Source organism: Fringilla coelebs (assembly GCF_963513975.1).
Source record: "Fringilla coelebs genome assembly, chromosome: 3".
Taxonomy (NCBI): domain Eukaryota; kingdom Metazoa; phylum Chordata; class Aves; order Passeriformes; family Fringillidae; genus Fringilla; species Fringilla coelebs.
This window is the reverse complement of record NC_140030.1, coordinates 45,231,635-45,249,414: the sequence shown is the minus strand read 5'-3', so window position 1 is coordinate 45,249,414 and position 17,780 is coordinate 45,231,635. Positions and strand designations below refer to the sequence as shown.

The 17,780-nt window shown below is 49.8% G+C and overlaps 1 protein-coding gene across 1 annotated transcript; it reads right to left on the bottom strand.

Moving 5' to 3' along the window:
- Window positions 1–281: 281 nt before the first annotated feature.
- Window positions 282–16,572, bottom strand: NR2E1 (nuclear receptor subfamily 2 group E member 1; the record flags this gene model as incomplete). The annotated part of the gene is made up of 9 exons (XM_084202039.1): window positions 282–444; window positions 2,828–2,933; window positions 3,199–3,348; window positions 3,734–3,830; window positions 8,578–8,724; window positions 10,030–10,265; window positions 10,543–10,630; window positions 11,351–11,496; window positions 16,548–16,572. The coding sequence occupies 9 exons, from the start codon at window positions 16,570–16,572 to the stop codon at window positions 282–284; spliced, it is 1,158 nt and encodes a 385-aa protein (XP_084058165.1).
- Between the last annotated feature and the right edge of the window lie 1,208 nt (window positions 16,573–17,780).

Genomic DNA, 17,780 nt, shown 5'->3' with positions numbered 1-17,780 from the left:
ATGACTGGCATCTGAATTGCCTCCATCCTGTAGTAACAGGAATAGCAGCCAAATTCCAACCACTTTCACTTTTTCTGTAGAACAAAGCATTCTCTCCGTGATCTAAATCACTCTGTTCAGAGCAGCAGAATCATATCTACTGGGGTATTTTTTGTCAATGAGTTTAAGGACTAAACATTCCCAGGCTTATGCTTCCTGTAGATTTTGTTAGTTGAGGCTTATTCTCCATAGATAAAAGTTCTTCTCAAACTGTCCATCCTGATTGTTTATTTTAAGGTAATTTATATGTCACTGGATTTGTACATATCTGAAAGCAGTCTTGTAATTGGTACATTCCCAATGGTCTTTTTGAAAAACACTTCTTCTATTGTAGATGGACTAATTGAACGTAAAGCTGGTAAAAGCAATAGAAGTTTTCCAAAACGGCAGGGTTGTGTGGGATACCTAGAGACAGAGAGAAAAAGAATTTTGTTGAAGTTTTAAAGTGTTTTTTCAAAGGAAGGACGTTATTTTATAGAAAAAGACCAACATTTACTGAATTTCACAGGTAATGCTACCTATGTGTCCCAGTTTGAGACAAATTTGGAAGGAAACCACATAACCTCAACCTAAGTGCAGTCTGCATGGTCTAGAATGATTCAGAATCTAGTGGGATACTATTGTCACCCCAGGACACTGTGCCAAAACCCTGTGTTTTGTACTTTTCTGAGCAACAAGGTTGACTCCAAGAAAAACTCTCAGTGGCAGTCAGCAGAACATAGGACAAAGTTCCTGAGTTTTGTTTAGCTCCTTTGTTCATTCCCCCTAGAGCAGTAGGAATACAAAAAATGGACCTGCTCTGACGTGTCCCTCATACAGCAATGTTCTCAATGCAGTACAGGAAAGAGCTTGACTTGTAGTAACTGCCCTGTCATTTGAAGTACAGTTTAGAACTATCTGGATTGTCATGGTAATCACCCCCTTTTGGTTAGCAGATATATTGAATACCAATTGACATTTGTAAGGAAAGTTTTTGTTAAAGAAGCTGTGCTTTTCCCCAGGTAGTGTGTTTATGTATAGGATGTTTTCCATCCTTTCTCCCAGCTTTTGAAGCCAGCACAGCACAGGATGTGCATTTTTAGCTGTGCTTATGCTGTCTTTATAACAGTGATTCTCAAACTTCTGCTTACAGTGGTTTCCCTAAAGGGAAGGGTAGGTTGTTTGGAGAAACATGCTGCTTCCCCAGACTGCCCTCCCTTGCATCCTCTTGAGAGCGACTCCACTGGGATCAAAGGGCTGGTACTGCAGTGACATGAGCAGGAGGGTAAATTCAAGCCTGAGGATGAAACACACAGGCTGAAAGCCCTCTCACGATGGAGTCTGAGTGAGAGTCCTGTCAGTGGACTGCACTTTTCCCTTGTAAAAGGATATTGTTTACAACATACACTGGGTAGCACAGTATCTAAATAATTCCAGCAACACAGAAATGCTGTGGAAAAGTTCTCTTGGAAGGGAAGATGTGGCTATATATTCCTCCCTGGCTTCTCTCTCCAACAGGCCTTGTCTCACTTAAGGTCTCCAGAGAGCAATCTTCATGGAAAAAGCCTTCCTTAAGAACAGGAAGAGACCACTATGCAGCAGTGATGCTTTTTGCTCTGAAGCAGCCATAACTGGATGGAATTTTTACTTCCATCGCCAGTGCAGGCCATTCCCTGTAGACTAATCGAAGTGCTTCAGAGACTGCTACCATCTATCTCTAGTACTGATAGGACTTCTGCCTGACAGAGCTACTATGACAGCAAATCAAAGTTTCAGAGGGAAAGAGTTGTATAAAAGTTCCTCTTCTACTGCTCCATCTCCAACTGGTTTAGTCTCATGGACTTCCACTGCAACTAAAGGACTTTGCTGCAGCACCACAATGGGATTCACAAATTCTGGGGTTTTCATTTAAACCTGATCACAAACTCTGGGTGACATCTTGGAAGAGCCACTTAAGCTCCTTGTGTCCTTCTTTCTGTGTCTGCAAAATGGAGGAGGTTATATTGGAACTGTAGATCGTGTATGAAAGGCACTCATATTGACTGAAATGCAATGTTTTGAGCATCACTTTTAGTGGTATTTGATTGAATAAAACATAGAGGAAATTTAGCCCTCCGAACTGCAAAGTGTTGCACAGCCATTAGCACTTCCCGGAGGAAGAGCTCTCCTTTTAACACCTTTCTGTTTGTTTAAAAACATCCATGTGCTGGAGCACACTTGAAGAGGAGCAGCAAAGGTGGTTAAGGGTCTAGAGCACAAGTCCCTGGTTAAGGGTCTAGAGCAACTGCTAAGGGACTTGCAGTTGTTTAGTCTGAAGAAAGAAGCTAAGGGGAGGCTTTATCACTCTCTACCTGAAAGGAAATTGTAGTGATGTGGGTTTTGGTCCCTGCTCCCAGTCACAAACAATAGGACAAGAGGAAATGGCCTCAAGTTGCACCAATGGAGGTTTAATTTGGATATTAGGAAAAATTTATTTCCCAAAAAGGTTGTCAAGCATTGGAACAGGCTGCACATGGAAGTGGTGGAGTCATCATCCCTAAAGGTATTTAAAACATGTAGATATGGCACTTGGGAACATGATTTAATGATGGACTTGGCAGTGGTAATGGTTGAACTGGATGATTTTAAGGATCCTTTCCAACATTTTCTATGGTTCTATTTCAGAAATCCCAGCAGGCTGACAGCCAATGTATGCTCTCTGTAGCAGCCTGGTCCCCATTTCGGTCTGTGCAAATGCCACCTTCCATGCAATGAGAGCAGGATTTCACCCCTACACCTGCCAGAAGCCCTGGCAGGAGACACCACTGACCTGGTGTGAATGTAGCTGTTCAGGGTGAGCTGGGCTTCGTCTTGAAGGGCTGCTATGGCAGCAGCATTTCGGAAACTCCTCAGTTCAGAACCACTGTGTGTGGGCACTGGAAAGCAGATCAGTTACTAGTTCAGCTTGACTCTTGGGTGGATCAAAACAGTTCAGCTAGTGCTATCAATGGAAATTAAACGTTCCCATTAGTTCCCCAGCACTCCACTGTCAGCCCTTTCAAAATGCAGTAATGACTTATTGGAATTCAATATGGGAAAACCTACTGGATGATTCAAAGCTATGCCTGGTTTAAAACATCACTTTAAAGCAGCAACCTCATAGTTATCAGACCAGACAAGTGAGAGATTCTTTCTGCTTACCAGCTTTAAAAGTGACAATGCATTTGAGACAGGCAAATTCAGTAGCATCTAGCCGAAGTTGTCTAAATCTAGCCACAACCTCCTGTAAGGCCTGTATTTCTGAAATAATTTTATTCAGCTTCTGAGAATCTGTATTGTCACCGTTCATGCCTGAAACAGAAACAGATGAAATAAATAATATTAAAGGCATTTGCTTTATTTCATATTGATTTCTGACAAAATCCTCTGTATCGATGTCCTCTCTATTGTCACACTTGTCTATCTGGTTCCATGTAAACTGACTATATTGTATGAAAGTTAATATAAAATCTTCTCTTGGATGATAACAAACACAGTAATTTGCATTTAAATGACAATGCAAGCAGTCATGAATACAACAAAACAACATTATTTGCATTTAAATATAGATTTATAAATGACAGGTATGCTCTATTGTTCAGTAGGAATTTGTTATTCTTTACATGTTGTTCTTTTTTCAGTAATGTATTTTTATGGTAATTTTTGTAACAAAGTCATTAAATTGTGCAATTCTTACCAGATACAGCCAGTAGAGTGTTAGCATCAACTGGAATGGCCCATTGTGCTATTCCTAGAACAAACAGTTCTCTCCAAGCATCTTCCAAAAGCATCAGCTGTCATACAATAGATGTACAATATAACATAGTGTATAATTTATAGATTTATAAACAATTTAAATATGTAAATTTCTGTTATTTTAAAAACTACTTTAAATGCCTGTCATGGTATTTCCCCCACAGCATTCATTAGCTCTTCTCTTAGCCTTTTGAGAAGGTGTCTAGAAAAAAGTCTATGCATTGTAGAAAAACACTGAGGGTTGGCTCACTGTGCACCATGTTGTGGACCAAAAGGGAAGAGAAAGAAAGAGAGAACTCTTTTCCCAAAGCATTTTCTCACAACATGAACACACCTGCTTTCTCAGCATAGTATGGGCTCTCTTCTCCTCCCCCTCAGCACTTATACAGGTGTTCTAGGACAGGTCTTTCCTCTTGCTCTCTGGGGATTACACTCCTTTCCCTCGGGAAGGCAGAATTTTGTGAAGAAAAGCCTGGATAATATCCTGCATCAGTGTAGGGAGCAGTGCTTTAGAGCACATATCCATCTTATAACCCCTTCCTTACTAAGCCAGTCTATATCTGCCAAGCACAGCATCTGGACACACAATTTCTCAGTGTCACTTGGTTTTCTGCTTTTTTGCTTAAAATCACTTAGAAATTCCAGTTGTTTCCTTTCAGAGATGCAAATATCCAGGCACCTACCCTGCCAGCATTGCTAGTTTTCTGCTGGTTTTGCATATTGCATGTCTGTATGGAGGATGTGTTTTTCTCTGTTTTCTCTGAGGCAATGTTTGTAATTTCCCTGAAGAGGCAATGGTGCATCTGAAGAGGAGACAAGTCTTCTGGAAATGCAGACTGGCAAAACCAGAACGGACGTGTTTAGTCTTGAGGGCATCTATGGATTGTTAGATTGCTAGCCCAGACCAGCTCTTAAGAGAGGTTTGGAGGACCTCTGGTTCAGCTGAAGTGCATGGCCAAAGGGCACGTGGTGGTCTGTACATGTTGCTGAGACCTTGTGTCACAAAATAGGGTGGGAGAAATTCAAAGGGGTGAGAACTGTAGTGGGCTCAGAAGATACCTTCTAGCAGCTCCATGCAGTGAAAGCAGATTGCCCAAAAAAATGAAGCCACCAAACCAAAACCCCAAAACCTGCAATCATTGATGTTGCTCTGGTCCCTGAAACTATCAGTGGCTTGGCTTCTTAGGAAAAGAGGAAGGAGGGTATTTAAAGTATGTAAAGAGTCTGTAAAGAAGAACAAAGTAAAAAAAGATGCTGTACCAAATTAACAATGATATCCTTGGAATCAGATATGTGAAAGTAGTAGGTGATACAGAAAGCATCAGTAAAAGCAAATCCTTCATCTATGTGCAAACTCTTAACAATACTGCTATTCAGGACAGTGTTACTTGTTGCCAGTCACTAGGACACCAGGCAATGGGCAGAAACTGCACAGAAAATTCTACCTGAATATGAGGAAAAACTTTGTTACTGTGCACCAAGCACTGGAACAGGTTACCCAAAGTGGTTGTAGAGTCTCTCTCACCGGAGGTATATAAGGACTGCCTGGACACAGTCCTGTGCCATGTACTCTGCAATGACCTAGCTTGAGCAGGGAGGTTGGATCAGATGTGATCCCTTCCAACCTGACGCCTCCTGTGATTCCATGATTACATGGAATGGAATTGGATGGTATTAAACCATCCTGTTCTAATTTGAATTCTCAGAGTCTCTGTTCTCAACTTGTCACTGTGGGGTTATGTCCATTTCATGCCTTTTTGCCCTGTGTGCTTTGCAGAACTTCTCCATAACCTAAGAGAAGTGTGACAGGAAGGTACTCATGTCTCTGCGTACAGTTGCTGTTTGAAACACTTACATTGGATTTTACAGTACCAAAAACTGCCCAGATTATTGCCTGAAAGAGAGATGGGGAGGGGGCGCTGTGTCTGGAGTGTGATGCCCATCTCAGCTTTCTTCTGAGAGCAGATGAACCTGCTCTAAAGTTTCCTAACCACTGCAGCCTGCAAACCCAGTCTCTCCTCTGGATAATCCCACCTGACAGATGTGCAGGTGTCTGTATGACATAGAAAATTATTTGCCAGCCTTTCATTTGCTTTTGTCATTTGCTTTCATTTGCTCTTTTTTTGTCATTCATTCATGCAGATACAATGGCAATGAATGGTGGTTCCTGGAAGATATCAATTTCATATTTTCTTTCCCGCTAAGCCTTTAAAGTCAGAAGACTTTAGAAATAAGAGACTATTCCAATAGTTAAAGCTTTCTTCATGCCTATGCATAAGTCTGTAAAACCACCAATTAAAATAATTCATGCTGAAGTCGTACTCAGCCCTCCTTCTTTAAAGAAATAACAAATACCAGGCTTTCTGAACAACTGGTTTTGCTTCTTAATCAACCCCATCCTTAGTGTGACCTTTTGTTGGGGACCTGCATTGTGCCAATCTGTCTCACAGATAACGTGGGCAGGTGTGCAGGCCAGCAGCAATAGAGGGATGACATTTTTTGTTGTGTGGTTTCTGGTTCAAAATGGACTTGTCTGTATGAATCTAGGGAAGGGACACAGCCTCTGTCATACCATAGGTAAAAATGCAGCAATGCTCAGACTTGTGTTTTATCAGCAAATTGGTTTCTATTTATTTCCCTGTCTTCAAGATAAAACTGCCCAGAGTCCTGAAATTACAGTGCCTTTTTTAGAAGAGCACCCAAAAAAAGCAAAATTCAGGAAAGTATTTTAGTTTCTCCTCAGCCAGATGTCAGGGATACCAAAAGAGAAATGCAAACATTTACAGCTGGGCCATTGTTAAATTAAATAAAGCAATAGCAATGCTATAAAAATCAACTGTATGATTATTCATGAAATAGGTGATTAAAATCAGAATTATTCCTTCTCCAGCTCTCCTAAGTATGACAGGGGAATCATGCAGGAAGAGGCCCAAATCAAAGCTTTTGACTCAGAGCAGCTCTGAGTTTTGAAGAAACTGACTTGCAATGAGGTACAGCAAGTGAGAGTGATGTTTAGGAGAGGCTGGGTTTTTAATATGTTACACACTAAGATTAGTCCCTGCTATGAAAGTGAAAGAGGTAGTAGTGGATTATTTAATGGGAGCACTGTGGTGCCTATGGTAGATAAGCAGGCCATGCTGTTTGAGGCATGCTTGGTCACATGCCTTGGAGATCTCCCCTGCTTCCAGATCCTGCTGCCTCCTCCTCTGCACACCAACGGAGATGATGGTGGGAAATGCCTCCCTATTAAGTCTTTGCCTAGGGAGCCTTCTGTGGACATCACTGGTCCAGAGATGGACCCACTCTGCTCCCGTGTGCTGGGGCTGCTGCTGGAGCAGCACACCTGCTTCTTGTCCCTGACACTTGAGCCTGGTTCTTTGATTGCTCACTGCGACAGACCCAGGGCTCCACAGAATTAGTGGCAGCAGAAGACACGATTAGAGAGCAGCAGGATGCCACACTGGGATTCTTGTCTTCCTACAGGCATGTGTGACCTTCCAGGCCCCTTCTCATCTCTCCCCTAATCCTCACTGCATAGCAGGACTACAGGAAGAGCTGAGCAGCATTCCTCTGACTAATTTCACAACAAGGATTTCAAGATATGGGTTTGGTGCTAGAAAATGAGCCTTTTTATATACCTTAGCTTTATAACACATTGTGACCATCATTATTAACCTTTAGTTTGAAAACATTATTGGTTTTCTAGAAAGCTCTTTTCTTGTAGTTCAAAATACATGTTTGATTATCAACAGCAACACTTGTAACATGCTTCTGGGGAGAGGAACTAGTTCCTCTGACAACTGCTATGTAACATCTATGGCACAGTTTTTCTAGTTACCATTTTGGTAAATTAGCTCAATCATATCAAAGTAATAGATGTCTTTTATGATTGGAGCTTTGTGTAGATTTCCACCCTTCCATTTTACAATTATCTGATTACTTTTTTAAAAATTGGTGCATTATACAAAGCACGCTGAGTCCTCATCAAGAATCAAGTCATTAAGAAATTGTTTCATCTTTTGTGGTTCACCTATGATTTACTTGAGGCAAAGGGAAATTATCATAGAGGAAAACAAAACATATTAGGGAAGATTTTAATTAATGGTAAAAAATATTGGGGGCTGGCCAAATACTGCTTCCACCGTATTGATGTAATTGTAAGCCAAGGTGAATAAGGAAAAAATGTTGTCTGCTTAAACGGTTGAGAAGAGAGGAGAGGAGAAGGAGAGGAGAAGGAGAAGGAGGATGAGGAGAGGAGGGGGAGGAGGAAGAGGAAGAGGAAGAACTGGTAGAGGAGGAGGAGGAGGAGAAGGAGGAGGAGCAGGAGAATTGGTCTTCAGAAACAACCTCAGTCATATCCTGAGACCATAAACTTAACTAAGCATTTCTCATCCCTAAATAGCGAAGTAAGATGCTATTCCTCATTTTATGGAAGAAGAAGTTGTCCTACAATTAGAAAAGCAGTTTGGGCATACTAAGTTTGATCTGCAGCCTGGTGATTTCTCCTCTAGCACTTGTCCTTCCATAATATTAGTTTTATGTTGGATTCCTTTTTCCCAGCTTGATTTTTCACTTCCTTCATGAGATAAAAGTTGGAAGAAAGCAGTTTCTAAATCACTGCCTGGTTTTCAGGGACAGACTGAAACGCTGCACTGAACTCCAGGGCCACTGAAGTCCATTACGGATTTCAAGGTCTGGGGCTGGAGGTCCAGTTCCCAATGTGAAGTCTGAGCCTTCTTTAACAGGCAGGCCAGGCCATTGCCACTCCCACTGCCACTGCCTTACCTGGTCTTGTAAGGACAAGGTGGAGAAGGCTGGGACACTTTTGGCCCACTTGATGCTCATGAACAGAAGTCTGGCTGCTGACTCACAGACGGATTCAGTGGCCACTTCGTAGAGATACATCGGGGTACCATTGACTTCGTGTGGGTACTAATGTCAAAGAGAAAATAAAGCCATTTCATACAGTGCCACCAAGGCAGCCTGGTCATCCTCTCCCCTACATTCAGTGCTCCTGCTCATGCCCAATACAGAGTGTGCACTCTCGTGTTCTGCAAGCAGAGGGCATTGCTTGCAGTGGGCTCACTCCAAACTGCTCCTTGCTGTTTATCCATGTGGATGAGCCGTACTAAAGAAACTGTTCAGAGTGGGAGCTTGAAAGGAGAATGAAATTATTGCATCAGAAGGGAAAAAGTGTACCAAAATTATGTGTCATGCTTTACTCTGTTACATAATAGAATGCCTCTGATAGCAGAGTTAGAAGAATAAAAATTTGATTAACAACATGTAGTTTGTAACCTTGCTTCAGAAACTGATTTAGCATTCCAGCCCTGCTCAGCAAAGCAGTAAATATTCATTTAGCCTAAACCTTCTTCTTGCTCCCTGACCGCAACATGTTGTAAGTAGATGCATAGAGCCAAGCATAACTATCTAGAGGCTGTGTAGGGTTTGAATGGAGTTACGTTTTCAAGTGTGTGCTACATTTTCTTGACAAATAAATTCTGATTCAGCATTTTTTAAAATTACCACGTAAAACTATATGTTGTGACCACGTTTATGATGGGTCCTGCCAAGCTATGTACTGGCTCTGAAAATGCAGAACTATTTAAGCAGTCTCTTCTGTGATTTTCTAGATTCTGCAAAGACACAAAATGTCGCTGCAAATGGGCTAATGAAAAAAATCACCTTTCAGCTAATTCCTGTGCAGTTGAGGCCACAGCAGTGCTTCCACTGGGCTGCTCAGGAAATGTCACAACCAAGAAGTGCAGAGAGCCAGCTTAGCCAAGTTTGAGTTTTGTGTCTGTGGGGACAAGCTGCAGGCTTTGGTCAGTACACAAAGTACTTTCTGAACTACACCACCATGGAGACTGGCATTTCTCTGAAGAAAACTCATTCACAGGGATTGCATTCCTTGTGAAACAAGGTTTAGAACTGACTTGTGGATGGGCTCCAGGCAGGAGGAGCATTTCTGCATCCATGAAGGTATAAGAATGTGTGAGACAGGGTTTGTATGGAGCAGGTTATCAGTTGCTCCTGCTGCATACTGCTTCTCCAGAGAGTGTTGCACCTCATCTCCTCACAGCCTTTAGAGGTGTAACAAAAGTCCCCGCCACAACCCACAAAGCCTCAAGCCTTGCTCTTTGCCATGTCTACCCCAGAGGCAAGAAGGAGCCGACAGGTCGCAGGCACCTCAGCAGCAAGGTTTGCTGCCTGCCGGGGGCCAGGGCAGGGGCTGACCTTTGGGGTGGGCTGTGCCAGGCCCACCAGAGCCTGTCTCTCTGGGGTGCCAGTGACAGCAGCCAGCTCCAGGCCATGGGGCTCCAGCTGGGAGACGGCGGTGAAGAACGCGGGTGCCGGCAGGGCGGCAGCGGGGAAGTGCGGGGCTCCGCCGCTCTCCTCCTTGTGCCCGCGGAAGTAGAGGGCCACCTGCTTCCGTATCGTCGACGTCCGGGGCCCCCGCTCGTGCTGCACCGCTGTGGGGCATCAAAGAGAGGCGAGGCAGTCACCTCGGGGATCCGCGCTGGTGCCCCGTACCGCTCGACCGGGCTTCCCTCCCTCCCTGCAATTTTCTGAAGCCAGCCCTGTGCCCCCCGCTCGAGCGGTGCCTGGGGAGAAGTGTCCAAGGGCTGCCGCAGGATGGGAGGGTCATTCGTGGCCGGGCCAAGGAGCCACCGGAGTGACACAGCGCTCCTCAGTTCAGAGCTGCCAGCTGCCCCGCCACCCCAGCCCCGGGAGAGGGGGAGCAGGTACCATCTTTGTTCATGTTGACCTCCAAGCACTTCTTCAGCCGGCAGGCTCGGCACTGGTTCCTGTGCGTCTTGTCCACCGGGCAACCTCCCTGCAACACAGCCAGCCGTCGGGCCGGGGGCAGCAGCGCGCCCACCCCGCCGGCCCCGGGCGCCGGCCCCGCAGCGGCGGGAGGCGCGGAGGGGCCGTCCCTGCGTGCGCCGTGCCGGGCCGTGCCGGGCCGTGCCAGGTGCTCGGCCTCGGGACAGGGCGGGCCGGGCGGGGCGGGCAGGGCCGCCTTCAGCACCCGAGACAGCGACGGCGGCGCCGCCCCCTCGGGGCGCCCCGCTGCACCGCGCATCCCTCCGCGATCCCAGCCTCTCATCCCCGCGGGGACGCTCCCGGAGTGGGAAGGAGAGCGGCCGGAGCAGAAGGGGAAAAGCGGGGCTGCCTCCGCCTGGACGCGGGCACGACACGCCAGCGTGTAAACCCATGTTTGTCCATCGCCTGGCTGTGCTGAGGCTTACCGGGAGGCCGCCCCTCTCTGTCCTCCAGTACCCAGGCGATGTGCTGGCTCCCCTGCCCGCATCCCCCCTTCTCCCTGCGCATCTCCCCCATCCTCTCCGGTGGGCTGGGATGGGGGAACGTGCAGGGGGGAGACCGGCTGGGGCACCCAGCGCCCGGCCTCAGCCCGTGACCCCCTGGCTAGAGAGGGTGAGGCTGCGCGGCTGCTCCATCGTGCTGCGGGAGTCTCTCTTGGTGGGGCAGGGGCAATGCGGGCCCCTGGGGAAATGGGGTGCAGGCGGTGAGGGGGCTAGGCTGCTGCTGGTACCTGATTTCCTGATTTGCAAACATAGGTCCTATTCCTCCTGATGCTCCTCTTGAAAAATCCCGAGCACCCATCGCAGGCGTAAACCCCATAGTGCTTTCCGGAGCTGCGGTCCCCACACACTTTGCAAGGGATGTCTAAAATGCGACCTGAAAGCAGAGAAGGGAAAGAGGGAGAGAGAGAGCTCTCAGCAATCTGACCTCCGAAGGGATTAGCCCCAGAGCCGCAGTACAAGCAAATAATGAAGTGATTTTATAGCCAACTTTCTTTTCCTTGAGCAAGTGTCAGTTTTCTACAATGAGCATTATTCATGCCCCGCTACATTTATTTGGATCTTCTATAATCGCCAAGACCCATTTTGGAAGGAAGATTACAGCAGCGGGAGCAGCAGTCTTGCCGGCGAGAAGTGAGGATGAGGGGGGAGGGGAGGGAATTCGGGGGGTTTGGTGAGGGAGGTGTGTGTTTCTCTGGCATTCTGGCGCTCGGCAAACAGGACGGCACTATCCCTGGGCAGGAGAGCAGTCAGGAGACCCATGCACAAAATAAACCAAACCAAAACAAAATAAAACGATCGGAAAGCCAAGCAAGCTCCTCTCCCCGCTAGCAGCCCTGGCGAAAGGGGGCTGATTTCCACGGCAGAGAAGGCGTGCCATTTTCTTCACCCCAAAACCTGCAGCAAAACTTTCCATCTCTGTTTTGTACGCGGAGGAGTCAGAGGACCTGTGAGCCTGGCGGGCGGGCAGTGTCCCCCTGTCCCGCTCCGCTCCGCCTTGCCGCAGCCCCCGCTCCGCCGGGCGCTGCCTTCGCACCGGCTTCGACTAGAACTGCAAATACTCTCAGGGAGATGTGAAAACTCGTACAGAGACGATTGCAGCCTGGTTTAAGAAACCCGCCAAAACCCCGCTCGGCTTCTGCCTTTGCTCCGTATCTTTTTCTTTTTCTTTTTCTTTTTCTTTTTCTTTTTCTTTTTCTTTTTCTTTTTCTTTTTCTTTTTCTTTTTCTTTTTCTTTTTCTTTTTCTTTTTCTTTTTCTTTTTCTTTTTCTTTTTCCTTTAATTTTTTTTTAACTTATTTTTATTTTCATGTTTCTTTTCCTTTTCCTTGCTCTCTTTTTCTTTTTCCTTTAATTCTTTTTCTTTTTATTTTATTTTCATTTCCCTTGTTTTCTTTTCCTTATTCTCTTCCTTTTCCTTGTTTACTTTTTCTTTTTCCTTTAATATTTTTCTTTTCATTTTTCTTTTCCTTGTTTTCCTTCTCTTCTCTTCTCTTCTCTTCTCTTCTCTTCTCTTCTCTTCTCTTCTCTTCTCTTCTCTTCTCTTCTCTTCTCTTCTCTTCTCTTCTCTTCTCTTCTCTTCTCTTCTCTTCTCTTCTCTTCTCTTCTCTTCTCTTCTCTTCTCTTCTCTTCTCTTCTCTTCTCTTCTCTTCTCTTCTTTCCCTCTGCCCCAAACAACCTTCTTCCCTCTTACCAGAACTTAAATTATAAATTCAGTCCCTCTCACAAACACTTGGTCTCCAAACTCTAATGGAGGGCTCTCGGGGCCGCTATATTTATTTGGAAGTAGTTCAGGGACAGCCCTGGTTACGGGTGGGTGAAGATGGAGGGGGAAAAGCGGCAGCGTGCGGAGCAGTGCTGGGGGGGCGGGAGGGGGGCAATGGAAACAGGCCGCAGGGGCTCCTCTCGCTCCCAAGAGAATTTAGGGGTCCGAGATACTTTCAGACATGTCTGCGCTAAGGTTCTGAGACAATGCCTGCTGGCAGACAATAGGGACATTAGATAAAGTGTTAACTTAATGATTTTGCCCATTGAAACTCGTTTGACTGCCTCCAATGAGCACAAGCTGCCAGCTTCTCCCCTAAATGAAACCCGACAGCTGCTATACACAACACGGCGAGAGGGACGGGGATTAGGTTAGGGACTGCGAGAGGGAGGGGTGGCGGAGGGAGGGAAGGTGGGAGGGGGGGGAGAGAGGTTAAAGAATAGAAAACTTTTGCGCAATTAATAAGGAGCGCAGCTGAAGGATGCCCCCCCGCACACCACTGCCTGCGAGCAAACCGCGGCTTTGGAGCTGCAGGTAGGCGCCCGTGAGGAGGGCTGAGGCCAAGGCACGGTTTCTGGGAGTGTGTAATTACAAGCCCTCCTTGCCACCTGCCTATTGGGGCACCAGTGACCCGTCAAAAAGTGTAGCATGGGAATTCGGATATCGCACAATGCAAACGGGGGAAAGCGCCCGACTTCCCTCTCCAGTCCTTAGCATCCACGGGGAGAGAGAGGATCCACACGCACGCACACAAAGGAGGAGGAGGAGGGGCAGGCTGGGGGTGGGGGCAGAGACACTGAAGCGGTACGTGCAGCGGTGGTGCATCCCGGTGCCGAGCCCGGCTCTGCTACGCTGCCCCCGCGCACCCCGTCCCGCGGCTGCGGGCCCCGGCCTCGGTCGCGCACCCGGGCCCGCCGTGTGACCGCCACTCCCCGGGGGCACCGGGCAGCCACGGGGTCCCCGCTTGCCCGGCCGGCCTGCCGTGTGGGGCGGCCGGCTCCTCTGCCGGCGCTTAAGTCGGCCAGTGGAGACGGAAAAAACTTGTGTTAGCTTTCCCCACACAGATTTTAAGTTTGGGACAGATTTTAACTTTGGGACATTTTTCCCCTTTTGGGAAAAAAAAATCCTATGCACTATGTAGTACATATCCACGCCATGCATATAAACACACGGCCCTTATATTCCTTACACGTCCCCGTATCCCTGCCATAGATCGCAAGCACCTGGAGCACGTCACCAAACCCACATAAGCACGTTTCCAGCGGCCAGAGCAGTGTGGCCTGTCTGCTCAGCTCCGTGGGCCCCGGCGAGGCGGTGGACCGGGTAGGGGGCACGGCTGGAGCCCCCCGCGTCGCGCGTTTGCGGGGCCGCCCCGTCCCGCCGCCCGCCCGGCCGCGCTCTGCCCACCCCCTCCGCCCCTCCAAACCCCCAACCCTGCCCCGCGGGGGCTGTTATGAGAAAACTTTCTTGCTGGGCAAAATATGAAATAAATAGACGGGTAAGAGGCAGGGCGGGGGGTGGGAAGGGAAAAATGTAAGCTTGACACAGGGTCATGCGATAACTGATTAACTCTGTTTAAAAGCGCTCCGGTTCCCCGAGGTACCGCTTCGTCTCAGAAGTTTTAGCGCTAAGAAAATGGGATTTCTGTTCAGCAGGGAAACCGTTTTGAACATCCCACGACAGGGGGTCCTTGGGGGCTTTTTTTGTGTGTCATAATTGCTTAAAGGATATATGGCAGCCCCGATTACTGTAATTACCATCAGAGGCTGTTGAAAGAAGTTAGTCTGGGCTCGGGGGACGGCGGGATGGGGTCTTGTTACCACCCAGGCAGACATCGCAGCTGACATCGTCGGGCGCCCACCGGCGGGCAGAAAAGCCAAGACGCAGCCCCCTTGCCCGGGAGCCCCTCAGGACCCCCGGGACGATCGCCCAGGCCTTGGGACAGCCGGTCGGGCTTTTGCATGCGCTGCCGTGGCCGGCTGGGCTCGGGCCCTGGCGCTGAGGAGACCCAGCGTGTCCCCATCCCCGCGGTGTTTGACTGAGTCGGGCCTCGGGGTCCCTTTCGGGAGGTCCCCAGGGGTCAGGGGGTCATCAGTGAAAGCGGCGGCGGTGGCCGGGGTGTCGCTCAGCGCCGTGGGGCCGAAGGAGCGATCCAGCCTGGCGGGTTTTCACCTCCGCAAAATGTCTCCGGCAGAAGCTCCGCCGCCCTTTGGGGACAAGACTCCCCGATGCTTCCTGCCCCTTCCTCATCATTCAGAAACCTGCCAGGAGCCCCGATAACGTCCCGGCGCGGATGTCCTCGGGCCCGATCCCGCTCCGGCTGCCTCGCACGACCCGGGCAGCCTGGGGAACGCAGTCGGCCGAAGCAGCCCCGGCCGCCGCAGGTTTTTTAGCCCCGTCCCCTTCCCGGGTTAGTAGTACCTTAGCACCTCGACTACAATTTTATTTCCTTCCTCGAGGGGCTGGGGCAAAAGGGTGCCGCACTCAGCTCCGCGGAGGAAGAGGGCAAACCAGCGACGCCGAAGCGGCGGCAGCTCGGCCGCAGCGCCGGGGGCACCGCGCCACCCGCCTCCTCCACGCGCGCCCTCCGCGCCGCGGCCCCCGGCTGCCCCCGGCCCCGCCGCCGCGCCCCCTCCCTCCTCCCCGGCTTCCCGGCCCCCGCGGACAAAGGGCGGACTCGGGTCAAAATAATGGAGGGCAGCGGCGAGGAGAAGGCCGCGGGGCTGGCGGGGGGCGGCCGGTGGCAGGTACCGCGGCGGGAGGGAGATTTGCCTCCCTTGGCCTCCACTCCGCAACCCCGGGAGCCTGTCGGAGCTCAGAGGAAATAGCTGTCCGATCCATCACTTGTCAGACATTAAATTGGATTGGGTATTTTTCCCCCCTTTGTTACTGACTCCATCCATATTACAAACTCCGAAAGTCCCATTGGGATTATACGAATTGAGCCATTCTGTAAGAGCGGTTAGTCATGCTTTAAATTCCCCAGTTATGAGGTGCATGGATTTAGGATTAAGGAAAATGTGACTTTTAAGTTGTTTCTGCTTTCCTCGTTGCAGGATTATTTGTTGTAACTGGGAATGGTGTGCAAAGTATTGCATTTAAATCCTCCTTCTACTGAGTTGCTTACGCGATTCCGTGTAATTGAGTGACCGGAGTTCCAAACTCTTAAAAAGAAATCATTATGTCGCAGAAGATTGCATAAAGTCCGTGAGAAAACCAGCACGTTTAAACGCCGAAATGCCTTTTAAACCCAAACCTTCCCTCCTTCACCCCTGTGCCGGAGACCCGCACGTAACCGGCCGCGTCCCGGCGGGACCAGCCCCCTCCCCGCCGTCGGCGAAGTCGCCTTCCCGGGTGCTCGCTGCCCACGGGCTTCTGCCGCGGTTCCCAGCCCGGAAAGCCGGGGCACGCAGCTGGAAAACGGCTTTTTGTAAGCCCCAGGCCCAAACTCCATCGGCGCAACCCCGAGCCCATATATTCGTTGCCACTCCGGTTGGAAATACACACTTCTTTTTCAATTGGGCGCGGGGTGTGGGGGGGTGCAAACCCAAGCCACAACCCCCCCTCCCCTTCCTCTCCCTCCCCTCCACCTCCCGCCCCCCAGGCCAGGCTGCCGCCGGCCTCGGAAAGGCTGCTCGAAGCCTCCACCGCGTTATTACCCACTTGTTGATCCCGCCGGCTTGCTCATGCTCGAAGCCCCCGTGAGTCGCTAAACTCGGGGCGAAGTGTCGGCGCCGGGGCGAGGCGGTGCTGCCCCCCCGGGGGCCCCCCTGCTCCGCGGGGCAGGTGCCTCCCTTGGGTGCTCACTGCTGGCTCCGCCGCGGGGGCCGGCACATCCTCGCCGCAGCCCCGCTCCCCCAGCGATGTCCTCCCGAGGGAAGGGGACACGCTGCGGGGACGCGGAAAGGGGGTTGGGGGCGCGGAAGGAAAAGTGGAGCAAAATGAAAAAAAAAAAAAAAAAAAAAAAGGAAAAAAGAAAAAGAACAACGAAGTGACCCAAAGTCGGCGGCCGCCGGCTGCCCCTCTCCGAGTAGATGCTCTCGGGACCCTGGGAGGGTGCTGGGGGTGCGACTGTGCTCGCCACCGCGCTCCTGGAAGGCAAGCGAGAGCCACAGCAGCCAGGACAACAATGAGGCGAAGGAGAAGGTAGGATAGGGAGCGGGGCTCTGCGCCGAGCGCCTCGGTGCAGCAAGCAGGGAGATCAGAGCCTGGAAAAATAATGGAAGGGGGGAAAAGGCGTCAGAGGAGGCAGTCTCTGCCTCTCAGAAACTGAATGGTATAAAAAGGGAAAGGTTTCCAGAAGTTCATTACACTGGCTGACTTCGCGCTTTGAGCTCCAGGCTTCGGCCCCTATAATATCAGCAGAGAGGCTGTGACAGGCAGCGGCGGGGAGGGGAGAGGGACGCCCCTTGCCCACTGAGCTTCCCTCGCTTTCCCCCCAACTCCTGCCGCCTCGTGACGTCACCCCGCGCTGGCAAGGGGAGGGGGCAGGGAGGGGGTTAAATGCTAATGATATTAATGAACCCCCGAGCGGCTTCCACACAAAATGCAGCGGCTGCCGAGACGATTCCGCCTCCTCACTCGCCTTGTGCCCTCGCTGTCATAAAAAGCGACAACTCCCCACCTCCCCCCGAAAAAAAAAGACCCGAAACCCAACAAAAACCCAGAAAAAAACCACAACAGAAGACAAAAGGAAAGCAGAAAGAACGGATCAAGATCCCGTTTCTTTTGCATTTTCCCGTGCTGAGGTGGAGCCCGCCTGCGGCTCGCCCGTGCCCTTGCCCTTGCCCCGGCCCGGGCAGCGGCTGTGCTGGCAGCCGGCGGGGTCGGGCGGGGAGCGGGCCAGGGCTGTGAGCCGGGCCGAGCCGGGCCGAGCCTCCAGCCTTCCCTCAGGGC